This window comes from Grammomys surdaster, unplaced genomic scaffold (genome assembly GCF_004785775.1).
Source record: "Grammomys surdaster isolate TR1022 unplaced genomic scaffold, NIH_TR_1.0 225, whole genome shotgun sequence".
NCBI classification, from domain to species: domain Eukaryota; kingdom Metazoa; phylum Chordata; class Mammalia; order Rodentia; family Muridae; genus Grammomys; species Grammomys surdaster.
The window spans coordinates 8,118,158-8,145,535 of NW_021604670.1; the positions used below are offsets into that span (position 1 = coordinate 8,118,158).

Consider the following 27,378-nt stretch of genomic DNA (forward strand, 5'->3'; position numbering starts at 1 on the left):
GCACAGGGTGTGTGTCAGGAATAGAACATGCCCTCAGCATTATCCTTCCCTCCCAAATCTTTAAACTATTTTTCAAGTCTGAAATTTTCCATAATGGTACACAGGGAGGAAAATCAATAATGTTCCATTAGACACAAATGGCAAGTATAAAAGAGCCCTAAAACTATAGCCTAAAAATGAAATGTTTAACTCAACATAAAAGTATAAGAACATTGTTTCAAAGCTCTGTGAAAATAAGGAGAAATAAATTACGCTAACAGGTAAGACAAAAACACTGAAAAAGTTGTTTTTCTTCAGTTAACTCTACTGCTATCTTAATGGAGACAGTAAGCTTTTGAAGGGAATTCCAAGTTGGCCTCAAAGTCTACATGAAAAAAATAACTATAAATAACACTTAAAAAATAAATCCCAAATAAGAAACATCCTTTACCTCCCAGCTACATAAAAGTACTACAGTACTAAGAATAATGATGTATTCACAAAACAAACAAGAATACTCAAACAGCCACATAATAAAGCCAGTACCACAAATCCATGAGGAGAGAGAGAATAGAAAATCTATAAGATTTGGGCGATAAATGGTTTAGAGAAAACAAAACCTGGATTTCTACCATCATCCATAAAGGAGGGTCCTAGGTAAAGACTTAAATGCTAGAGAAGAAATAAAAAGATCAGCCCAGCATGTGCAAAGAAAGCCCTGGCTTCAATCTCTTCTACTGCAAATGACAACAAAACCAGGAGATGAAGATTCAGGGACAAAATCTTACCTAAGAATGGGGAACAACTTTAAAAAGAAAACTCCAAAAGTATAAAAGATATATAGGTACAAAATGAATGCACTATTGTATCATATCATGAATAATGATTTCTTCTCAAGTAGTCAATAGTGAAAGTATTATTCTACCATTTATACTCAGGAGCTCAGTATGAGCCAGGCAACACTGTGGCTCAAACCAATGTGCTGACCTTTCACCTTTCTTAGCCTTGGGAAGCAGCCAGGCTTGTAGCTGTCCCCATTCTTACTTCATCTTGTCCTTCAGCATCTGCAGATCCTAATACAGATGTATACATAGTTATGGCAAAGGACACCAGCTCTCAGCAAGCTACTAAACCATGGAGGTTGAAAGAGGTCAAATGTAGATTCTACATTGGTTTTGTTTGAACTATCTTTAGCAAAATACACACCAAATCGGAACCAAAAGAAAACATGTGAAAACAATTGCCAACAAGCTGACCATCATTTGATGAATTTGAAGTGTGCACAGCATATGAGTATTTACTAGAGTTGATGGTCTTTGCATGGCCCACATATCCATGGTAGATGGCCTCAAGATAACCCTACTCCCATACCTGCCCAGCTGTTGCTCCTTGGTTTTACCATTCCTGAGTAGTTCTTTTCCCACTGTACCTAATCTGAGTAGATAAATATGAACACAGCAGAAGTGATGGGATATCACTTCCGAGTTAGGTTACAACTTCTCACTTTTCTCCATCTCTTCTGAGATCACTTGATCCAGGTGAAAACCCACTGCTATGTCAAAAGTAGCCCATAAAGAAATCTAAGTTGGCCGGGCGGTGGTGGCGCACGCCTTTAATCCCAGCACTTGGGAGGCAGAGGCAGGCGAATTTCTGAGTTCGAGGCCAGCCTGGTCTACAGAGTGAGCTCCAGGACAGCCCGGGCTATACAGAGAAACCCTGTCTCGAAAAACCAAAAAAAAAAAAAAAGAAATCTAAGTGGTGGTGGCGCACGCCTTTAATCCCAGCACTTGGGAGGCAGAGGCAGGTGGATTTCTGAGTTCGAGGCCAGCCTGGTCTACAGAGTGAATTCCAGGACAGCCAGGGCTACACAGAGAAACCCTGTCTCAAAAAAAAAAAAAAAAAAAAAAAATCTAAGTGGTGGGACTGGGGATTTAGCTCAGTGGTAAAATGCTTGCCTAGCAAGTACAAGGCCCTGGGTTCAGTCCTCAGCTCCAGGAAAAAAAAAAAGTCTAAGTGGTCAGAAAAATGTTGAGATTTTCAAGTTGCAAGATGGGGGCAAAAGAATATTCAAACCAGATCTACAAAGAGAAAAGCTCATTAGAAAAAAAAAAAACAAGAGATGAGTGAAGATGGCTGCCTCAGTATCAGACAAGGAGGGGAGAAAGGAAGGTAGATTTCCTGTTAAAAGGAACTCAATGGTGACAGAAAAGGAACTCTGCAGCTAGCCCAGTTCAGCAGCACCTTTGCATTGGGCTTCCACATAGGAACGCACCAGGAGTCAAGCACTCTGCTGGGAACCCAAACCAGGGCCAAATGGTCCCCAGGAGTTTGAAACTGAGAGATTCCTAACCCCCACAATCCCATCCTATTCTCCTTCCCAAACACAGCAGGACAGAATTCTGTAGGATCCGATCTCAATCTCTGAAGCTTCACCTAGTCATATCTCCAGAAACAAAACAAAACAAAACAAAACAAACAAACAAACAAAAACAAGAGAATCCACAGATCCCAAAGCACATCTAGTCTGAAGCTGGCCAATCCTCAGCATTGTGCACCCCAACATTAGCAGGGAGGAGGTACATGGATCACAGGAAGGTTATGACTTGGTAAAAATAGGTGGGAGGAAGAAACACTGAATGAGAATGTACTCCCTCTTTCAGTATACTAAGCATAGTATCCACTTCAGTTTACTGCTCATTTGTGTTTGAATATTTTTTTGTGTTTGAATATTTTAATACTCATTTTTGTTCTCTATTTTTTTTTTTTTTGGATTTTCGAGACAGGGTTTCTCTGTATAGCCCTGGCTGTCCTGGAACTCACTCTGTAGACCAGGCTGGCCTCAAACTCAGAAATCCGCCTGCCTCTGCCTCCCAAGTGCTGGGATTAAAGGCGTGCGCCACCACCGCCTGGCTGTTCTCTATTTTTATATACATTCTTTAATTTTTTTCTCTTAGTATGAACACTTTTGTGTTTTAGGTGTTCAACTGATATGTTATACTCATATTCTTTTATCTTTTTGGAAAAGCTCTTATATCTGACAAGAGGAGTTACCAAAAGGACAAGAGAATGATTACCCTGAAAGGAAAAAGTAAAATATATAAAGGAAAATTCAGCAAGGAAACATAGACACTAAAAAGAAATCAGACACAAATATTATATATGAAAGAATAAATCAAGTACCACAACAAAAAGCATCATCAGACAACACTAATCAGGAAAAAAAAATCAGGAAAAGAGGACAAAGTTGAAACAATACATATGCAGAGAAAGACAAAAACTGATTAGTACACATAAAAGACCAAACTTAAGAATTCATAAAATAAAAGGAGCTGGATAAAACCTAAGGACTTAGACCAGATAGTCAATGAAATCATAGCTGAGAATTTCCAAAACCCAGAAAAAAGAATAGACATGCAATTATACATATGGCCAGACACACTTCTCCACACATATCATAGTGATGTCAAAACACAAATCTGGGTGCTGGAGAGATGTCACCTCTTACTCATGAAAACAATAGTGTTTGGTTCCTAGGTCTCACACGAGGCAGCTCACAACTGCCTGTAATTCCAGCACCATGGGATTCAACAACCTCTTTTGCCCTGCATGCACCACAGAGACAGAGACAGAGACAGAGAGAGAGAGAGAGAGAGAGAGAGAGAGAGAGAATGACAGACAGACAGACAGACAGACAGACAAAAATCTTTAAGAAAAACAAAGCAGCCGGGCAGTGGTGGCGCACGCCTTTAATCCCAGCACTTGGGAGGCAGAGGCAGGTGGATTTCTGAGTTCGAGGCCAGCCTGGTCTACAGAGTGAGTTCCAGGACAGCCAGGACTACACAGAGAAACCCTGTCTCGAAAAAACAAAACAAAACAAGAAAAAGAAAAAAGAAAAACAAAGCAAAGTAACAATACTAAAAGCTGTAAAAGAAAAACATTAACTGCGAGAGAAACATCAGAATAACATCAGATTTGTCACTAGCACCCCTAAAAGCCCGGAAAACAAGAATAATTTATTACAAACCTTGGAAGTTAAATACTTGTCAAGCAAGTATTCTTTTCCCAGTCTCAAACTTACCAACTAAACAAGAACAAAACTAACAACATCATGGAGAAGACTATTTCAAGACAGAGCTGGCTTAGCAGTTAAGAGCACTGGATGCTCCTCCAGCAGACCCAGGTTTGATACCCAGCATCCACAACCAGCATGAACAACCACAACTCCAGTTCCAGGGGGTTCTTCCAGCCCTGGAGGGCACTAATACACAGGTGGCACACAGAAATACATGTAACCAAATTCTCATACACATAAAAATAAACTAATGATAAAATAAAGAGTATCTCAAGTCAAGACAATTCATGACATTTAAGCAGCAGTGCAGAAAATTCTTAATGTAGTGAAGGAAGACAGTTTCACACACAAGAATGAAGGACAGTACGCAGTCCATAAATACAACAGATGAACAGAAGAGAACAGGGGAGGAATAAATCATGTCCAACACAGCAAACCAGTGAACATCCAACACTACCAGAGTGAGAGGATTACTAACTCACTGAGCAACCTGAACAAACACAACCATAAAGAGCAACAAGCCCTCACTAAATATAACCTTGAGTGCCGATGGCCTTAATTCACCAATTGAGACACAGACTTTACAGACTAGATTAAAGAACATGCACCAGGGCCAGGAAGATGCCTCAGTGGGAAAAGTGCTAGCTGTACAAGTCTGCACCATCTGAGTTTGACTCCAGGAGCTCCCATAAAGACACATGTGTAATCCACTCCTAAGGCAAGATGGGAGGTGAAAGTAGGGAAAACATGAAGGACCTGGCCTCAACAAAGGAGAAGGTGTAAGTTGTCCTCTGACCTCTACATATGCATCAGTGGCACACATGTATCTGTAACCACACTGACTCACATGTAATAATATTAATGAATAAAAAATTAAAAAACACTTTAATTGAAGATTAAACGAACATCAGCAGCAACAACAAAAATCTCTAAGGGAGCTAAGAATGTAGCTCAGAGCACATGCTTATATTACATGCATGAAGTGCTGGGTTCGATTCTCAACAATCAAAACAACAAAGCAAATAAAATAGTAATATCATTGATTAGGTCAGCACACTTCTCAATTACTTACCTATTTTACCATCTTTCAATTGATCACAGACCAATTAGTCTCATTTCTTTTGTTTCCAGGGCTAAGACCTTACACATTCCAGCCAAGAGATCTACTATCGAGCCATATCCCAGCCTCTAATTTGTGGCATTTCTTTTACCTAGGATGTGTTTACCTCACTGTATCAGACAGTGGCAACAAGATGTGAAGATTTAATTTAGGTCTCTAAGGTAGTTTTGTGTGCATATGTTTGTGTGGTTGTATGCACATATATATGTGCATACATGAGCATACATGAGTATGTATGTAGGATGTGGAAGTCATAGGTCAATGTCCTGTGTCTACCTCAACCACTTTCCACTGTTTAGCTTTTATTTTCAAGACTCTCCTTAAATAGCCCAGGCTGGCCTTGAACTCACAGACATCTGCCTGCCTCTGCCTTCTGAGTAAAGGTGCCAGACCTGGCTTCACTGTATTTTGTTGTTGTTTGTTTTTAAACACAGTGTCTCTCACTGAACCTGGAACTCAATGATTTAGCTAGGCTAGCTAGCCAGTGAGCTTCAGAGACCTAGCTGTCTTCACTTCCCCAGTGCTGGCATTTCAGATGGGTGCTCAGCTTTTCCCTGGGTGCTCAGGATCCAAACTCAGGCTCTCATGTTTGCTCAGGAAGCACTTTCAAAACCAAAATATCTCCCCAGCCCAGGGAGTGCTGAAATAACACTAAAACATTAGTTTTGAATCAGCTATAAACAGAGTTTAATTTCAAGAATCTGCTTCTGGTATTCATACATTAAGCAGAGCAGAAAAGTAGTCGAGAGAGAAAAGAGAGGACATCTTTACAGTCTGCTATGTGCTGCACCTTTCCTGAAGAGCCTTGTCTTCAGGGCACTTACCTCCTGAGGGAGCTTGCACAATACTAACCTGGCAGAGCCTCTCAGGTCTTTAAATTCTACATTGAGAAGAGGCAAGAAGTTGCTTTTACAGAAAGGGCAGGTTGTATTCAAATTTGAATCATCTGCTGTCCATCCAGCCATGATTTCTTCATCATAAACCAAAGCTCCACAAGCTCTACACTGTGAACAACTCGACATCAAAACCTAAAGGGAAAGTAGGAAGACACTGAGTCTCTATGGTGGAAATGGATCTCAGTGGTCTATTCTACTGGGGAAACAATTACAATTTTATTGGTTTCAACTAGAGTTAACAGCTCTTTTACACTACAGACAAACTACTAGCCTATTGCCTCAAAGATATTAAGCACTCCTCTGACTATCCACATAGATCCCATTGAATCCCATTAAGTACTATTATGAGATAAGAATATGTTTACAGCCACTTTACCACAGGTACAAGAACTATAGAATCTTTACCTCCATCGCACAATTTTGATAGATGCTAGACATACTGGTATTCTGAGAAGAACCATGGTCTGATTTTTCAAAGTCCTGCCCTTTGATATTTCTTGAAAATGGAACTTCACCTAAAGACAAGTAAGAAATAGAATACATAATGTAGGAAAGTGATCTCAATGCTTTGGAAATACATGCTGAGATATTAAGGAGGTAAGTACCATGAAATCTGGTATTTATAAATAAACATTTACTATATAAATGTGAATGCATATAGATATAAACTGATAAAATTAATAAAAGTTAACTAAATGTAAGTAGAGGATATATAAATGTTTATTAAATGATTTTCTCAACTTTTCCCAATAACAACTTAGATGACTGCAGGTATGTATCTGTACTACCAGTACTCGGAAGTGGGAAAAGGAGAACTGGGGCAGGGGACAAGTTTGTGCTATGTGATAAGACATTGTCTTAAAGAATCAGAAAACAAAGTAGACAAGAGTTTTTAATAATAGAGGTAATAATTCTCTCTGTCTGGAAACTACAACTGTATTCCCCAGAGGTTCTTAAAATCGATTTCAATCACTGATTTACCCAGAGATCAAGCAAAAAAAAAAAAAAAAAAAAAAAAAACCTCCCAAGGCCCCATTCCACAAATTCAGTTTCAGAGGAAGAAAGGAGGTATGGGGGAAAGAGAGGGGAGGGGGACTGATTCCCTAACTGGTTCAGTTGACAATACATGGCAATAATACTTGGATATCATAAAATCAGAGTAAAATAGATATGTGGGGGTGAAGGGTTATAGGCATGATGAAAACTGGGTTAAGGCATGGCTAAGTGGTAGCACTCTTGCCCCATATGCATAGGCCCTAATTCAATCTTCAGCATCACAAATAAGTGAAAAACAAGTAAAAACAAAAGGCAAATGAACAAACATTCCCCATACCTGTTGGACACTGCAATTTTCCAACATCTCCACTGCTGCTACTACTGCCGAGACTTGTGTTACTCTGGGTAAGTTCACTGGGAACCAACCCTGAGATACTTGTATTAGGGGACAGATTCTCCCCCAGTATATGATGATCTTCTAGGCCAGCTGGGAAACTATAATCTTTATTAGTTTCTTCCTATAATTAAAAAGAATAAAACCCCACATACATAAGTAGTATCTTCTGCAACAGAAATGGTTTCCCTTTACTCCTTTCACATTGAAACTTTGTATCTTAAAGCAAATAACTCCTGTGTCTTTTCAAAGCTGTCAAGTTATCTCACTGACTGATGAAATTTCCACAGTCTAAGACATTCAAGAAGTGACATACCTGGATGGGCCTCAGATGAACACTTTTAAAGCTATTCTGTGTTATATGGATTTATCTTGTAAAGCTCTTTAAATACAAAGGCTAAGTAAGAATGCAGGATATGGTTTAAGGCTAACCAGGCATGTGCAAAGGCCTTAGTACTACACAGACAAAAGTCAGTTTGTTGTCAAAATCCTATACTTTTTATTCAATTAGTACTTTTCCTAGATGGTTTCCTTCAATAAGCCTTACTTATCCAGTTATTTTCCAGCTTCTTTACTTTCTTTTTCATTTTTATTTTGGCTGACTTTTACATCTGACAGCTTTAGCAACCTGGAACCATAATTATCTTTTTTTTTTTTTAGTTTTTCGAGACAGGGTTTCCTCTGTTGTACCCCTGGCTGTCCTGGAGCTCACTCTGTAGACCAGGCTAGCCTCGAACTCTTGAACTCAGAAATCCGCTTGCCTCTGCCTCCCAAGTGCTGGGATTAAAGGTGTGCGCCACCACCGCCCAGCTGGAACCATATTATCTTAAATTACTCATGTACCATACAATTCTGTGAACATGAAGGAGAAATTACAACCTTATTTCTATAAGTAGTTTTTTTATTTGTATTTTCACAAAAAGAAAAATCTAATGATTTAGTCTACTCACAATATTTTAAGCTGCAGGGAGATTTCAAGTAGAGTAAGGCAGCAAACACAGGCAAAAAGCTATGTAAAAATGAAAGTGCCCATGGAAAGTGGGGTGGTAAACACAAGCAAAACCAATGCTGAAGAGGCTGAGGAAGGAAGAGAATAAGCCTCGAGTCTGCATGGTCTGCAGTTCTCTTCCCATCTCTAAAACCCCAGAGGAGAAAGTAAAATGTTATGCATATATAACAATGATGTTGTTATAATTTAAACACTATCAGTGCTTTCAAAAGTTTTAATTATAGACTTATGTATAGAATTATAAAGTGATTCTAATGTTATTTTTATTTGTTCATTTAAATTTAAATTTACTTTTTTATTTTATGTGCATGGGATATATGTCTGTACTATCTGTTTACAGTACATGTCAGAAGATGGTATAAGATCCTCTGGAACTGGAGTAACAGATAGTTGTGAGCAGCCACGTGGTACCAGGAATTGAACCCAGGTCCTTTGGAAGAGCAGCCAGTGCCCTTAACCACTGGGCCATCTCTCTAGCCTATTTTTCCTTTGTAAGACAGGATCTCATGTAGTCCAGACTGGCCTCAAACTTACTACATAAAGAAGGATGACTTTGAGCTCCTGATCTTCATGCCTTTACCTCCCAAGTGCTGAGATTATAGGTGAGTGCCACCAGGCCTGTCAATTCTGAAAATGTATTTTTATATCATTTATTTTAAGTCACTTTATAAAACAGAAAATGTATAAAGTTTTTAAAATATGAAACTACCCTTAGCAGAAACTTCTAGATTATACGAACACAAACATATACATTAAAGCACTACAAGCACTCCTACATCAGACAGACTACACAATACAATATTCTTACCTCGTCATCTGAGTAGCTGTAGGCAGATGCTACAGCCACCCACATCTTACTGGCTACTGTTGCTGCTTGTTTCATACCAGATTTTAGGACATCTATCTTGGGCCCTGAGAGTATATTGTCCAACTTTAGCCCCGATAGAGAATTTACTACAGAGCCCAGAGAGCTATTTGGTGAAGAACGCACTAATGCTGATATGGAAGTGGACCGGTCTTTGTAAGTGCGGTAAGGAGTTTGTGGCTTGAAACGCCCGGTCAAAGTTTTAGACCTGGACACTGCAGGGGAGCTCTTCTCAATCTCAGTACTGTCTTGTGCTGGTGGACCATGGTCTGAAGGTAGACTGGATCTCCTTTTTAAAGGGTGAGCAAACACAGCAGGAGAGCCAGGCTCTTGGTTCCCCTCTCCATGCAATTCCATACTAGAAGATTTACTACCTAGTGGACTTTTTAGGTTCATGTAACTTTCAATTTCATCAGCCAGATTACGTGAAATTACTGGAGAAAATAACTTATCTTCGGAATCAGAAGTTTTTTCTACACATTCAGTGGCTAAAAGAGACAAAGGATCTAGTCCAGTTTCAACATCTTCTCTCTCGATGGCTTTCCCAGTAGCATAGGAACTGCTCCTCTTATTCACTGTATCTTGGGATCCTGCTTTTGTGTCTCTGGACTGGTTACTGTTACTTTGTAGACTGTTACATGTCATCTCTACTGCAATCTCTGTCACATTATCACCAACCACAGGTTCCAGGAACTCCTGGCTTTCCTCCAGCATCTCTAGCACAGGAGATGATCTGTGCTCAGAATCCCAGATGCCTTCCGTCACACGAGTCCTACTGTCAGCTTGATGACAGTTAACGTTCTCAAAGCTCTGAGTTCTTGAGACATGAAGTGGAGAAGTCTTAGGACACGTCAGTGCTGCTGTGAGGATCTTGGCATCTGCTCCCATCATGATGGCCATTTCACTCGAATTCAGATCCAAACTGCTCTTCTTAAGCAGCATCCCTGCTCGACTTTCAGAACTAAAGCTACAGCTCCTCTCTGGGAAATGCTTCTGTCTTTTTTCTCCTCTATCACCATTCTTCTTGAAATTAGTAACCTCACCGAAGACTGTGTCCTCCACTAGAGCTTGAGTAGAAAATAGCACATTTGAAGTACTACCTAAAGAGGGCAGCAATACAGTAAAGTGAAACATCACTATTTTTCAAAGTAGCAAAGTGATTATTCTGATTATGCCAAGAGCAAGACTACAGAGAATCTGGAGGGTATAGAAGCAGCATCTCCCAAGGGTTATAGCAATTAACATGCCTGGTTTTCATTTAGAAGCTACATAAAAGTGTATGCAGAAAAAGTACAGCCCAAGTCTATCTAAGCCTGCCTCTTAAAGGTAACATCTACCCTCCTCCTCTGTGCATATCATGTACATGAAAACACAGCATGAAGTCTATGCTGAATATGCCTGCACTGCTTACCTTTGTCAACATATAACTATGCTTCTTATATTTTAAGAGTCAATTTAGGAAAAATACTCTGAGTTAAATAGCAGACTCAAAAAGAAAAATTCTCTTTTAATTTGACCTTTCATATATCCAATTCTTCAAACACTTGCCAGGGAGCTGGGACATAGCTAAGTGGTAAAGCACTTACTCAGCATAAAAAATAGAAAAAAAGATTTGGGTTTAATAACTCCGCACATAGAGGGGTGGGGAGGAGACATACTCTATACAAAACAAGTTGGTAATTATGGAGAAAGTACACATTTGTTACAGCCAAAGCATTACTATACCAAAGTAAAAGAATTGCTTCAGGGTAAAAAACAGAAAAATCCTAGATGGCTGATGAAATCCCGAAAGAATTTTATATTTGATCTTTCAACAAATATGTGAATGCTAGTTATTAACTATATAAGGTGCTATAAAAACAATGGCAACTAAAACAGACTGAACCATTAGATCAGGTAAACAAAAACATGCGCAAAGTCTGAAGACCCAAAAATTGCTTTAGGAAAACAAGTGGTCTTTTTGTTTGTTTGTTTTTGTTTCTTGAGACAGGGTTTCACTGTGTGGCTCTGGCTGTCTTAGAACTAATTCTATAGACCAGGCTGGCCTAGAACTCACAGAGATCCATCTTCCTCTGCTTCCTGAGTACTAGAGTTAAACTCATGCACCACCACAGCCCTGCTGGGTCTTTCTTTCTTTTTTTTGTTTTAATCAAAAACTTTGTTAGGTTCATTTTATGAGTATGAATTAATATTCTGCCTATGTCTATTTAAGTGCAAAACTTGTATGCACTACCCATGAAGGCCAGAAGACGGTCTTGGATCTCCTGGAACTGAAGTTCTGGATGGTTGAGGAATTACAGTCTTTTTTTTTCTTTTTTTTGGTTTTTCGAGACAGGGTTTCTCTGTGTAGTTCTGGCTGTCCTGGAACTCACTCTGTAGACCAGGCTGGCCTTGAACTCAGAAATCCGCCTGTCTCTGCCTCCCAAGTGCTGGGATTAAAGGCGTGAGCCACCACCGCCCGGCTGAGGAATTACAGTCTTAAGCCACACCATGTAGGCGCTAGAAACTGAAACCAGATTCTCTCTGCCAAGAACAGCAAATGCTCTTAGCCACTGAGCCATATCTCCAGAAAGCAAGTTTTTTTTTTAACTCTTTGTTACCATACAATTTGTTTCCATTCCTCTATTTAAATGAACTACATGTATATGTATGTATATATTTGCATATATACACATAAGTGTATATTTATATGTATATACACATATATGTACACACACATATAAACAAACTTATTCTATGCATATGGGTGTTTTATATGCATGATATGTATGTATGTACGTACGACATGTGTGCCTGGTACCTCAGGATGTCCAAAGAGATGCCCTGCAACTAAAGTCAGTGCTCTAAATGGCAGAGCATCTCTCCAGTTCCATGTTACTACAATTTAGCATTTAAGTCTAACATGGTTGTATGTCTGTAATTTTAGACTTTAAATTTAGCAACCAGCACATAAGTGGCTGAGGCAGGAGGATCAGGAATTCTAGTATATCTTCTGTGATACACAGCAAGTTCAAGGCTCTATCTCTAATACCCAGAGGGCTGTTGAGATGGCTTAGCAGGTGGAAGCACTTGCCACACAAGTCTGACAACCTAAGTGCAATCCTCAAATCCTATACAAAGGTGAAGGAGAGAATCAACCCCACAAAGTTGTCCTTTAACCTCCATGCATGCACTACGGCACATTCAACCCACTCAATAATAATGAATGAAATAAAGTTTAAAAATTTAACACCACGGAAGCAAAGCAGGAGGATCTTGAGTTCAAGGTTAGTCTGAGCTATATAAGGAATCCTAAGCTAGCTAGCTACACAGTGCAACTATCTCAAACAAACAAACAAACCAAAAAACAAACAAACAAACAAACAAACTCATACCTAAAACCTGGAAAAATATAGACTTAAATCTAAAATCTGAATACAGGAGACAATTAGGGCATAACAGTAGTACTCTTATGAATAGATTAAGGTCCTTACAAAGGAAAATCCAGAGACCTGTGCTTTAGCTCTCATCCTACCTGTCTCCCAAGTTTTAGGATTACAAACATGTTCTACCACATCCAGGTCTTTACAACCCAAGGACACAAAGAGAAGCAGGTAATCTGCAATCTAAGAGGACCCTCAGTCAAACTCATCGTGTGGCAATTCCAGTCTTGTACATTTCTGCCGTCATATATAAGCCGCAATCTGTAGTCTCTTCACTCACAGCTGCTCACCTAAAATATCATCCATTCACATCTGAATTTGTTTTTCTTACTACTTTATTTATTGGAGTGCACGGTAGCTCATATATGCATTTAAATGTGCCAGCCACAGTGCACATGTGGTATTAGAAGACAGCCTGCAGGAGCTGGCTCTCTCTTTCCACAACATGGATCCAGAAAGCTGAACTGGAGTTGAAGTCATAGCAGCAAGCACCTTTACCTGCATTTTCTTGGGGGTGTGTGGGAGGAGAGGGTCTCATTATGTAGTCTTGCCTTGTCTTGAACTCACAGATATCCACCTATCTCTGTCTCCTAGGTGCTGGTTTTAAAAGTGTGCACTACCACAACTGGTTGATGTTCTTATTTTGGGGAGGGGGTGTGGGGGGGGAATTGGTGATGGGATGATGTTTCCAGACAGGGTCTTACCCGGAACTCTGTCTATCCTGGAACATATTATGTAGACTAGGCTGACCCTAAAATCAGAGATCTGCCTGCCAAGTGCTGAGATTAAAGGATGTGTGCCACTATGTTAGCTTTAGTTTGTTTTTTTGTTTCTGTTTTGTTTGCTTATTTGTTTTTTAAGAGTATAATGATCTAGAAAATTTAAATGAAAAAGTTGCTTTTCATACAATATACTTTTAATCTTTCAAACTGGTCTAATTATTGACTGTGTGTTTTATATGTTTGTAAACTTTTTCTTTTAAAAATAATTTATATTCAATTTGTTCTTTGTAAGATTCAAAAAAATGTTTTTTTTTTAAAACAAAACAAAACATTTTAAGCATTTATTTTTGCTGTGTGTGGTCAGGGACACACTCATCAAAGGAAAACTTGTAGGAATCAGGTCTTCTCTTCCACCTTGTGGGTCTCAGGGATTGAACTCAGGTTGTCACACTTAACAGTTAGGGCCTTTATCCACTGAGCCATCTCCCAGACCCTCTGAGAGACAACTTTTAAAAAGGCTTTTGGGGACTGCAGGTAATCTATTTCCACTCTATAGTTATGCCTGCTTTGACACCTTTCTCAATATGTAAGAAACAGGTCTTTGTGATCATTTAGGCTCTCATTGTAGTCCCAGCTTATCTGCACAGCTTATTTTCAATTTAAAATAAAACTGACTGACACAATACCAAAAGCCCCATTACTGCCTCTTCCTTCTTTATTGAATAAATCTTCTAAGACAAGATACATTCTCTCAAGTCGTAGCGCTGCATGTCTGTAATCACTGGGCAAGGGTGAAAGCTAAAGGATCACTGCAAGTTCAAGACCAGCCTAGGTTCTACACGAAGACTCTGTCTTAGCCTCAATCCCACTTGTTTATTTGTTCATTCATTCATTCATTCATTCATTCACTCATTCATTTGAGACATCTCAAATGACATCTGTATAGATCTGGCTGTACTATGTAGACCACGCTGGCCTCAAATTCAGAGATCTACCTGTCTCTGCCTCCTCAGTGCTGGGGTCTTATCATCACTGCCTCTGTTCTTGACAAGCACAGGAGACCCTGTTATCTCTCATGAAAAGGAATGACCAAATAGATAAGATACTAGAGCAAGAAAAGCACACCAAGTTAACAAACACACCTCATACCCATCCTTCCGTAAGTTTTATCAGGTGACTCCCAAAACACACCAACACTCAATTCCCTTACATAAAATGATAAGGTATTTTCATATAACTTATACATTTCCTCACATCTGCTTTTAATTATTCCATATTACTTTTTTTTTGTATGTGCCACTATGCAAGGCTCTTGAACTGTTCCTTTAAGTTACAAACTTTAACTTTACTTTAGCCTACTTATAGAATTCAGACAAAATCATGGCTTGCTAGCATGCTCATTGTAATAAGTCAAGAGAAATAATATCATTAAAGATACTCTAACTGAGCATGGTGGAAAAAACGCCGAGGTCAAGGTCAGCTTGACTACAGGTCAGAGTGTCCCCAAAGGAGGCAGAGGTCATGTTCTACTTACCAGTACTACTTGTCCTATTGTTGGTGTCAAATAAGCCAGAGGGAACTTTCACAATACTGCTGCCCCATGTAGGAGGCTCAGTTGGACTCTGAGGTTCAGGAGTAAGTTGCAAGTGTTTTGAGACAATGGCAGATATATCACACTCCTCTGAAAAAAAAATATTTGGATGCTATCATTCTAACTTTTAACAATAATGATCAGAAAGCAGAGATTTTTACATATGGATATAGTTTTTCATCAGGTAGAGATGTATGTATGATTACTCACTGACTTACTGTAGCTGGTTTACCGTATGCCATAAATACCAAGAATACTGACTAATTGGGCTTTTTTCTTAGATTTATTTATTATGTATACAGAGTTCTGTCTGCACGTATGCCTACAAGCCAGAAGAAGGCACAGGATCTTGTTACAGATGGTTGTGAGCCACCAGTGGTTGTTGGGAATTGAACTCAGGACCTCTGGAAGAGCAGTCAGTGCTCTCGACTTCTGAGCTATCTTTCCAGCCCCAATTAACAGTGTTTTATTCTAGCATTCAACAATCTGGACCGAGCATTTCTCAGTGAGTCAATTAAACTTTTGGCCTTGACTTCTATTTCTCCCATTGTCAAACAGCTTATTTATAACTCTAGAGCATAAGGTATTATAATCAAGGAAAAGAAACATTTGAGTAAGAGAACAGGAAAAATATATTGCCATAAACCAAAATACTCCTTACAGATCCATAAGAGGATTACAACAGATGCTCTCTACCTCAATGAGTTTTGTAAAAAAAATAAAAATAAAAAAAATAAAAAAACAAAAACAAAAAAAACCCAGGAAAACCATTTTTATTTATTTTTAACCTACCATGCAAACTATGTACTTAGAAACACCCAAAAAAAAAGTTCTAATAAAAAGCCCTTTTAAAAATTAAAGGAACCTCAGGGCCTGGAGATGTAAATTGTTTGTCTTCTATGACCCTGGGAACAATCCTCAGGTTCAAAGTTGTGAGGTGAGAAGAATAAGTATCAATTTGACAGACCCAAGTTTGGTCTTCTTGGTAGGCTTGATGACTGGCATATGCCTGTTGTCCCAGGACTCTTAAAGAGAGAGTAAGGAGGAACTGGAGTTCAAGATTAAAATAAGACAAAGTTTAGTCCTAGTTTTATCAAAAAATTATCCATGTAACTTTGCCAATGGATGGCACTCTTTTTGTTTATTTCAAAATAAAGGATGGCCAGGCAGTGTTGGCGCACGCCTTTAATCCCAGCAATTGGGAGGCGGAGGCAGGCGGATTTCTGAGTTCGAGGCCAGACTGGTCTACAAAGTGAGTTCCAGCTATACAGAAAACCCTGTCTTGAAAAACCAAAAAAACAAAAAAAAAACAAAAACAAAAAAAAAAAACAAAAAAAAACAAAATAAAGGATGATCTATGAACTTTCTAATGTCGCTAAAATTTCAACCATAAAGATTATTACAGTCAATACATGAAACCAGCCTTATATTCCTGAGAATTATTGCTGTAATCACTACATAAAATAAAACAATCTGAACATTCTTGTACACATAGCTCACAAACATCAGCACTCACCTTCAATGTGCAGTTCTGTGGTCATCAGGTCTTGTGGCATGTGCTCTTCAGGTGCGTGAATGTCTGCATCCTCCTTTACGAGCTCATCCTTGGACCCATAGCCCTGGTCTGACTGACCGCCTGTTTAAAAGATGCATGCTCATAAATACTTTCATGTGTTTACAATACAGTTACAAACAGAAAACACAGATCTATACAATCAAAACCATACAATAAAAAAGAAAAAATTAACTCTCACAAGACACATTCCAAAAACAATGATAAGCAAAAATGAGGAGAGTAGAACAGACTGAAGGCTGTTCTACATTTGAAAGCACCAAACCTTAATCTCCTTACCTAAAAGTTAAAGGTAATTTGGGCAAAGCATTTTTGAGTCTCTTATGAAGAGAGTCTATAGCATATTGCCGTCTTTGTTTTTTTATTTTTGGTAAGAACAAAAAGGGAAGCCGGGCAGAGGTGGCTCACACCTTTAATCCCAGCACTTGAGAGGCAGAGGCAGGCGGATTTCTGAGTTCGAGAGTTCGAGGCTAGCCTGGTCTACAGAGTGAGTTCCAAGACAGCCAGGGCTACATAGAGAAACCCTGTCTCAAAAAACCAAAAACAAACAAACAAACAAACAAAAACAAAAAGGGACTGAACCACGTACCTGCTACTTTTACAAAAGAAATGTAGGGACAACAACAAGATTTTTATTGTTAGAAAATAATAAGAACAGTTTACCTACAAAGGGTAGAGAAAGAGATTTGAAAAAAGGAGGAAACTTCCTAAAGTATGGTTTACTGTGCTGTTTTATTTTTAATACATTTCTACATACTCAAAAAATTAAGTCAACAAAATTAGAATATTCGCTAAAACTGATGCAAGTAGAAATAGGTATGGCCAACAAACACTATACATGAAACAACATAAGCCTGTAAGGGCAAAGAAGGGTAAGGGGTCATCTATGTAACTTTTGAACCAAACATTTTAAAATTACATTTCTTTCACATACATAGGTGGAGATCAGAGAACAAGGATTGGGAAATTGATTTTTTTCTACCACATGGTCCCAAAGATTGAACTCAGGTCATAAGACTTAGCAGCAAGTATCTCTTCACTCAGTGAGCCATCATGCCATCCCTTGTAGGAACTCTGTTTCTTTTGCAACAATGTCTTATGAAGTCCAGGTTAGCCTTAAATTCAATCTGGAGCTAGCCTTGCTTGAACTCCTGATCCTCCTGCCCCAACCTCCCAAACACGGGGTCTATGTGTGTGTTACCATACCCGACTCTGAGTTTAAGCTTTGAAAATTACTTGGAGTCCATCCATACTCTATGCATGGAAGTGAATGTCAAATCTATAAAAGGTGTGTAGGTCTGTTTCCTATGGGTAGGTGGGGGTGGGGTGGAGTGAATTTGAAAAATATTAGACATTTTAAAATTTATTCTTTGGCAAATTCATACTTGCAAACGATGTATCTTTATCACATCCAGTCCCCGCCCCCTGCCCACTTTATTCACACTGAGAAAAACACTACCTGTAATGGTATCAGGAGACAAAGATTTTTCTACAGGAAAACATAAGAGGTTTTGTGTGCATGATATTGGGAACTAAGTAAGAGCATGTGCGTTAGGCAAGCATTCTACCACGCTCCCAATCAGAAAAAAAAAAAAAGATTGAAGAAAGATTAAAAAAAAAAAAGAATTCTGTGGAGTTGATTCGGAACTAGAGGTATTTCTACAACACTACAGATAATTAGTTTCTCATCTTGTTTGTTAAAAATCTAAAAGCAGGGCCGTCAATACCTTGGTGTAGCAGTGGGCATGCCAAGACCCAGACTTGGACTTCTAAAATCTAGTCTTCATTAAATGAACCCTGAGGTTGTTGGGAGAAAAGAAAAACAAAAACAAAAAAACTTGTTCCTAAGCTCAGGGAGGAAATGCACAAAAGTAAGGTCACTGGGGTTTGTTCCCAGAAAAGAACCATAGCCACACATCTAAAAGGTATTAATAACCAAGTTTAAAGGAGCATCGACTAGGTCCACACTAAGGTAATCTGAGAATGGGTAAAGACTAATACATTATAATCTACTGACTAATACAGCAACCCATAAACTCACACTTTATCAGAGAAGAAAAAAGAACTTCCTGGCTATATTAGAATGCCATTGCTAAATACAGCAGTGAAATCACCACTGTGTGCCCACTACAGGGAAGATCTGTTCAGGCAAACTTCATCAATGGATGCTAATTCTTAAAAGTGTGATGAAAAACGGGGTATCACTACACAGTCTTATAGGTTCCCCAGGCCCCCTAAAGATAGCTTATGATCTAGAAAAAAGATTTACATACAGAGAAACCAGACCACACTGATATCCAGTGCTAAAATTAACACCCCTTACAAGCACAGATAGGTCTATAACAATCTGAGGAGGATACATCACATATGTGGTACACAGAACCTAAGCTAACTGCAAGGAAACACACATACACAAATTAAAGAACATTCTATAAACAAGTTGAATCTCTCAACAAGGCTAAAGTCATAACAAAGAAATGCTGATGAGCCTTTAATCCCAGCACTCAAGAGGCAGAGACAGAGATCTCCTTCAGTTCCAAACCAGCCAGAGCTACATAGTGCTCTCAACAAATAAGTAAAGAAATGAATACATCCTAAAGAACTATGTATCTTAAAGGTTAAAGGTGACTAAGGAGGACTGAGTTATTAGATTTCTTAATCACTACTATTTAGAATCACTAACTTCAGAGATGACAACCCTAGGAGTCACTTGGTAGAAGGACAGTACCGACTCACACAATTGTCTTCTGACCTCCACACTAGTGTCATGGAACACTGCTCATCCCCATACCTTCAACTCTAACCTTACCCCCACATCCCGCCCAGACCAAAGTTTTTTGGTTTCGTTCTTTTGGTTGGCTTGCTCGGAAAGTCAGATGTTAAAATACGGTGCCATGAATTGAACACAGACTAGGAAAGAGATAAGGTGATTAATCCGGGAGTCCCTGAGAAGGATCTCTGTATTAGGCACCAAGTGGAAAGGTTTCACAAGATAAAGAAAATGAGCACAATCAGCACTAGGCCAAAGTCCCCAAGTGTCCTACAGCTCCACTAAACACTCTAAGGACACAAAATCACTGGGATTTAGTATCTACTGTTTAACCATCAGAAATTCAGGGGAGCTGCTGAGTCAGCTTGGCAGGGAAGAGCACTAGCTGTTCTTCCAGAGGACTGAGGTTTAGTTCCCAGTACCCACACGACCTCTCACAACCAACCAGTCTCAGGGGATTTGATGCCATCTGAGGCCTCTGAGGGCACCAGGCATACATGTGATATGCAGACAAATATGCAGAAAACCCCATATACATAAAATAAAGTTAAAACAACAAAGCTGAAAGCCTATAAAAAGTTCTCAAAAGTGCCATCCTAACTACTGAAATTGTTACACCACTTATTAGAATAGTAAAATAGTAAATTACATTTATAAGTTTCAAAACTTGAAGACTCAGGAAGAAAGATGAGGATGTATCTTTTGTTATCAGTATCATTCATAAACTAAATTTATATAAAAATTACTTAACCTTTAAAAATAAAGCTAATTTTTAGATGACTTTATATATTCATTATATTCATATGAAAATAAGAAACGGCTGGGCGGTGGTGGCACACGCCTTTAATCCCAGCACTTCGGAGGCAGAGGCAGGCGGATTTCTGAGTTACAGAAAGACCCTGTCTCGAAAAACTAAAAAAAAAAAAAGAAAGAAAATAGGAAACATTATTTTGTATAAATAATAAAATACAACAATACAATAAAATACCAAAACAGAATTTTAATATAAAAAAACCGTAGCAAGAAAAATCAATTGAGGAAACAAAGTAGTTTAAAACAGAAGTCCTGAGTCAGGAGAGAGAGTCAGCAGTTGGTTAGGAGCACTTCCTGCTCTTGCGGAGGACCCAGCATCCACATGGTAGCTCAGTGTACTTCCAGTCCCAGGAGAGATAAACACCCTCTTCTGACCGCCTCAACATACATGCACATGATGTACACACATAACATATAAGCAAAAGAACCATACACATAAATAAAATCTTAAAAATAAAAGTCCCACAAGAGTTTCTTCTTAAGTAACAAATAGTTGGTTTAAAAGGCTAATTACTACAAGATGGCAAACTACAGGCTCACGCTGTCTTAGTGATTTATATACACTCCTGTAATTGTAGCAAGGCAGTTTTAGGCACAAAAGATAAGCAGACTTCTGGAAAGCAGTGAGTACCTCAACAATTAAGATTCTTTCATACCCATGATACCATTTCATGCAATGATACTACAAACAAATCTTAACATTGTAATTGCAGAAAACATATTTTATTTCTAAATAAAATAATAAATGTTTGAAAACTGGTCATAAATTGTCACATGAAAATCTTTGAGAACCTATGTACAATTATTCTTATCTAAAGAAAAAAAGCCAAGAAACTGAAAACTGTTCCTTAAAACTACAATACTTAAAATACAACCATGTATCTTGCCCCCACCCTTGAATGTCAGCAAATTTTAACCTAATAAATGGGAAATTACCTGAAGTGGTTAACATTCAAAGGCAGAATTAAAGCACACGTGTATCCATAGCTTCAGTTCACAAAAGTCTGTTTGCCCCACACCTTGACAGCCCAGGACAAATGCAGCACCAAGAAACAGCACAGAGTAAAAAGCAGAGCAACAAAGAGCAGAGAAAAGGAAACTTCAGTCATTGAGACAAGTTCATCAGAGGAAGCACAGGAACTAGACTGTGAGCTCTTTAAGGGAAGCTTGGGTACCAGCCACCAGACAACACACAGGGCGGATGTGAGGTACATACACCTGCCAGTGGGCTTTCAATGCCAGTGGGCTCTGACTTTAAGACACAGGTTGTGTCTGTGGCTACATACATATAAGCAGCTTTTACAATCAGATATCTTAAACGGAAACATTCTTTTTCAAAATGACTTATTTTCTTTCCTTTACAGATATTCATGATTTGAAAGTTCTAAGTTAAATTTTCAACTTAATGAAAAAAGGATTTATAAATTGTGTCAGTAATGTTCATGTTCATTAGGTCATGACCTAACAACTGTCTCAGACATGTTCATAAATTGAAGATGAACAAATATAAAGACATATCATGCTAGCACACTGTGCACTGCACCCCAAAGTTAATTTCACACTACAGGAAGTAAAGAGAAGTGCAGAAGCACAATCCTCTCAGTGATGTACACTACTTTCAGAGTACTCCCTTTATGAAAATTCAGGAAATGTAATTTTTTTTGAAAAAGAAACATTTAAGTGGTGGTAACTGAAAAGGTTAGTAAAGTACATATTTTAGTACCTGTGCTAGAGTGATTATCAATGGAATCAAGGCTGATTAAGTCTTTGACGAAGGCTGTGTGCTCCCCACTGTTAGCATCGTTAGAACTATCCACACTACCATGGCTCACTGTGTCCCCATCACTTCCACATGCAGCATTCTGAGGAACTAAAGATAAGGACAATGTAGTTCAATAATTCATGTATGATATTTCTGAAACTAAACATGAATGGCCCATAGTTAATTTATAATTACATAACAATTTGTAGATTTCTGTGAAAAAAAAAAAACATAAGGTAATCTATCTTTACTTTTAAATAACAATATCAAACAGAACTAATTTGTTTATTTCATATAATTAAAACTTTATGTCTATAAACCTATGGCTTAAAACATCTTTCCAATCACATATATTACCTGATATTGAAAAGACCTGTGATTTTTGCCCAGTCTTTTTAAGTGGTTGCCTAAACTGGGCCAAACCATGTACAACATTCCGTACTTTCGTCCACAAGAAAATGCCACTGCGAGTACTGCTGGGCCATGGGCTCTCCAAAACTACCTGAAGGTTTAAAAAATAAAAGTTATTTAGGGCTAGGAACTACTTCAGTGAGTAAAAAAACCTCTCTGTACGTGCCTGATACCCCAGAACCCTAAGCTAAAGAAAAGAACTGAAAATCGTCTTCTGACCATCACACAAATTTTAAAATAAAAATTTTAAGTTAAAAAAATATGACAAATATGTGGAGAAAAGAGGACTTTGCACTACTGATGGGAGTATAAATTAGTAAACTCATATGGAAAACAATATGAAACGTCCTTAAAAGCTAAAAGCTACTGAATACCTATCCACAGCCTGTGAAATCACTATTTCACCCAGGCATCTGTACTCCCAAGTTCACTACAGCATTATTCACAAGAGTTGAGAAAGAGGACCAACCTAAATATCCATGAATGGATACAGAGAATGTAGCATATATACACAATGAAATACTAGCTTAAAAACAAAACAAAACAAAAAAAAACCTTGCCAGAATAATCCAGGGAACCTCGAAGATATTATGGTAGGTAGAACAGGTAGATCACATGATCTTGCCTTTCACATAGCATTCAAGAGGTGAATGAACTAGAAGTAGTATTCACATAGGGAATAGGGGCAGGCAGTAGGGAGCAGTAAAGAGCTGTTGGTCTACAGTTAGACAGGAGGAATAAATTTAAGAGATCTATTGTTCAACATGGCAACTATAGTTAATAACAACATATTTATTTTTAAAATTGGTAAGATTTTGTGTTCTCACCACAAAAATTAGTAAATGAATATGTTGATTAGCTTGACAAAGCCACTCCAAAATATAAACACGTTTCAAAACATGTTGTGTATAATCTATACAATTCTGTCAATGAAGATAGAACAACTTCCTTTTAACTTAAGTTTAACAAATAATAAAATTTTTAACAAACATGCTGCCCTGCCTAGCAGGAACCCAACTCACCTTATTATAATAGCCGTATGTAATAGCATTTGGTTTTATTCTAGCAGTTTTCATTTCGAATAAGACTCTCACTGCTAAAACAGGATGAACCCAAAGTCCACAAAGCTGCATTACTACTCGATAGCACACCTAACAAGAACAACAACAAAGCATTAGTCCTTAGCGTATTAGTTTAGTTGAGACTTACGAAGATTTAAAATAGACTCTACTTAACCAGGGTGGTTAGGAGGAGGCAGAGGCAGGAGGATCAGGAATTCAAGGCTATACATAGTGACTTCCAGACTAGAATGAGTTACAAAATACTCTAAAAAATAAATAAATAAAATACAACAATAAACCCTATTCAACCTAACAGAAATAATCAACAGTATTATTTCATGCACGTCTCATCTGTTTAAGAAAGTAAATCTATATAAGGAAAATCATTGTTTTCCATAATGTAAGATACTGTTCTCCGTAATGTGAAAAAGAACTCATTTCTAAAATCAAACATGGTCAAAATACCGTTCACCCCAATCAGTATACTTAGCTAAGAGCTTAATTAACTTGCCTACTTTCCTTTTTGTTTTTTACTTTATTTTGTTTTTATTCTGTTTAAGACAGGCTGTTGCTCTGTAGGGTCAGAGTGTGCTAGCCTAAAACTTGGGGCAATATGTCTCAGCCTCAAAAAGTGCTAGGGTTACAATCATGAGTCACTAAGCCCCAAACACTTAAAATTACAAAACAATATGCATCAGCATGAGCTAGGGATACAGCTCACCTGCCAAACACAAGCAAGGCCCTGGATTCATCCACTGCACTGCAGCAGCAGCAGCAGCAGCAGCAGCAGCAGCAACAACAACAACAACAGCTGCAAAAAATATCTGTGTCTTGTACTTGCCTCATCTAGTGGATCCACATCTGTCTTCCTCATCTTAACAAGCACATCATGTGCCTGCTGGAGTGCTCGGACCTTAGGGTGAGAAACTCTAACATAGGCTGGGAGACAAATAAACCACAAACTGTAACAATGGCTGAATAGATACTTGGCCCATTGTGGTGGATTCGTATAACATCTCTTTGCCAACTTATGAGCTGTTTTTATCTCCTATAAAGAAAATAAATATCACTGTATTCATTACAATTCATTATAGTAAATGAAGAAATAAAAAGGATTTTTTTAATGAAAACTTAGACTTTAAAAATGAAGAATTTTATAGTCTTAATTGTGTCACATGGTTCCAAGAACTTTGGCTTACAGCCCAGCTTCTTCTTTTTTTGTTAGTACAGTTACTTCTTTTTCTTTTATTCTTTTCTCATACATTACACCCCAACTGCAGTTTCCCCTCATTTTACTCCTCTCAGCCCCTCCCCCACCTCTCCTCTCTTCCAGATCCACTCCTCCTCTATTTCCATAAAACACACAAACAAACAAACAAACAAAACAGCAGGCCTCCTAGAGATATCCACCAAGCAAGACTTACTAACAAGTTACAATAAGACCACACAAAACCTCCTATCAGAGCTGGAGAAGGCAACCCAGAAGGAGTCCCTCAAGAACACTAAGCTATACAACCATAAGGTTTATGCAGGGAACCTAGTCCTAGCTCAAACCAATACAGGCTCCCTGACTGTTGCTTCAGTCTCTGTGGGCCCCTATGAGTCCTGCTTAGTTGACTCTGTGGGCCACGTTCTTCTGGTGTCCTCTACTCCTCTGGCTCTCCCAATCCTTCCTCCCCCTCTTCTGTGGGGTTCCCCTGGCTCCACCTAGTGTTTGGCCATGGATCTCTGCATCTGCTCCAAGTACACAATGGCCAAAGAGTAATTCAAAAGATTCCAGGGTGTGTGAGTGCTCACTATGCTCCACCACACACTTGCACTGGACATCCAATCACATCACAAATGCCAAGAGACACTGCAGAAAATGCCTTTACTGTTATTCAATATAAATGAATGTTAGGAACCCAGTGTTTTTACAACACGTGCAGTTCCTTGCTCTTACACAATGGCTTACTTGTAGAAGAGAAAACAGGCTTAATATTTCCCTATCCCTAGTCCTCAGTATGTAAACATCAAAAAAGGATTTTTTGTGTGACATGTGTTCATATTTGTATGTGTGCACAGGTACGTAGAGACCAGAGGTCAATTTCAGGTGTCCCTCATGTGTTTATCCACCCTGGGTTTTTTTGTTTTGTTTTTGGTAGGCTTGAGTTGGCCTGGACCCCTCTGGTTAGATTAGGCTGGCTGACCAGCAAGCCCAAGGGATCCTCTTGAGTCTTTGCCTCCTCAGTACTGAGAGTACAAATGTTCACTACCTCACCAGGCTCTTTGATGTGGATTCTGAGGCCAGAACTCAGGTCCACATACTTGTAGACTGAGCATCTTACTGAGCTATATCTAGTTTTACATTTGGACTGTGTTGTATCATCACAATGTTTTACTTTTTAAAATGTTGTATAGGCTGCTGACTTGAGTTTCATTAAAAAAAAAATCATTAACCGACTTTTTTGGCTTATGATTAGGATAGAATTTCCAGTAACTTCTGGACTGGTCCTAAACATACTTTTGCTATTTTGTATTATATACTTAAGCAAAATGGCAAAGTATCTATCAACCCTGAAAAACACTGAATCTGCTGTATATCCTGCAACGTATCCATGGGTCATGTGCAGGGGTCAGAAAACAACTTTGTGGCATCATTCCTTCCACATTTAGACGAGCTCTGGGGATGAGTTCAAGTCACCAGGCTTGCACATCAGCACCTACCTCCCTTTCTCCAGGCTGCCTCTGATCTTAAACAAGTGTTTTCTCATTCCAAACTCTACTAACAACTAAGATGCCCTAAGTTATTTTCTGCCAAGATTTTCTCTCTTCTGAATTTATTGTTTACATAGATTCTCTCACTGAGTAAGTCTTTAGAAATAACTGGTCCAAGGCTAGACAATGTGATAACTGAAATCCAAATACCCAGGAGGCTGAAGCAGAAGAATTGCCACAATTTCACTTTATTCTAAAGAACCTCCAAAATATCAATGTATAAAGGATGCTATTTTAATGCATCTCAGCATAGCTTACACTCCTTTCTTCCTAAATTAGATGCTGCAGTAATATAAGTTATCAAGGCTGCCCTGAGTTAACTTCCTTTGATGTAGTATTTGTAATACTGTTTTTTACATAAGACACAAGAAAATACAAATCAAAGCTACAGTGACGTATCTATCACTTCATATTCATCAGATGGCAGTAATTTTAAAAAGGCAGATGATAAGTGAAAAGGATATTGTAATATCAGAACCCTTAAACAGTGTTAGTAGAAATGTAAAACGATGTAGCTATTCTGAACAAACGCTTAGCATTTCTTCAGAAACAGAAACATTGAATTACCATATAATAAATATAACAGCTCTATTCCTAGATATACTGGAAAGACATGAAAACACACATCTACTTGGCAACTGCACACAAATGCTTATACCAACATTTTTTACAGTAGCCAAAAATAAGAACTGTTGCATGCCTATGAACAGATGAGCTGCTATATGAATGCCACTCAGTCAAAATTAAGTACTAATGCATGCTAGAGGATGGGTAGATCTTGAAGACTATGCTAAGCTAGAAAAGATAATCACAAAATACTACTACTACATTATCCTACTTCTATGAAATGACTAGAATAATGCACCCATGGGGACAGAAAACAGATTAGTGGTTGCAGAGGGTTATGGGAGAAAGGCTATGAAGCTTTTTTTAAAAAAATATGCATTTTTCTTCTAGAGTTTTCATCTCTAAAATTAACTGAGGTGATGGTTTCACGGTCCTGAAAACACATTAAAAGTACCAGAGTGGAAGACAAGCTACTGAATTATATAAATACTCTAAGTGGATAAATTATGTGGTATATGAATCTTATCACAATAAAGTTACATATCTATATCTCTATCTATCTATCTATCTATCTATCTATCTATCTATCTATCTATCT

The 27,378-nt window shown here is 38.4% G+C and overlaps 1 protein-coding gene across 1 annotated transcript in view; it reads right to left on the minus strand.

Moving 5' to 3' along the window:
* Positions 1-27,378, minus strand: part of Dennd4c (DENN domain containing 4C) — a 93,733-nt gene that overhangs the window by 15,750 nt on the left and 50,605 nt on the right. Inside the window, exons 17-26 of the mRNA XM_028773325.1 lie at positions 24,298-24,504; positions 23,418-23,546; positions 22,342-22,486; positions 21,946-22,092; positions 16,583-16,702; positions 15,010-15,156; positions 9,275-10,431; positions 7,401-7,581; positions 6,473-6,582; positions 6,024-6,199 (exon numbers count right to left, since the gene is read on the minus strand). Coding sequence (XP_028629158.1) covers positions 6,024-6,199; positions 6,473-6,582; positions 7,401-7,581; positions 9,275-10,431; positions 15,010-15,156; positions 16,583-16,702; positions 21,946-22,092; positions 22,342-22,486; positions 23,418-23,546; positions 24,298-24,504 — 2,519 coding nt within the window. The remainder of the gene's footprint in view (positions 1-6,023; positions 6,200-6,472; positions 6,583-7,400; positions 7,582-9,274; positions 10,432-15,009; positions 15,157-16,582; positions 16,703-21,945; positions 22,093-22,341; positions 22,487-23,417; positions 23,547-24,297; positions 24,505-27,378) is intronic.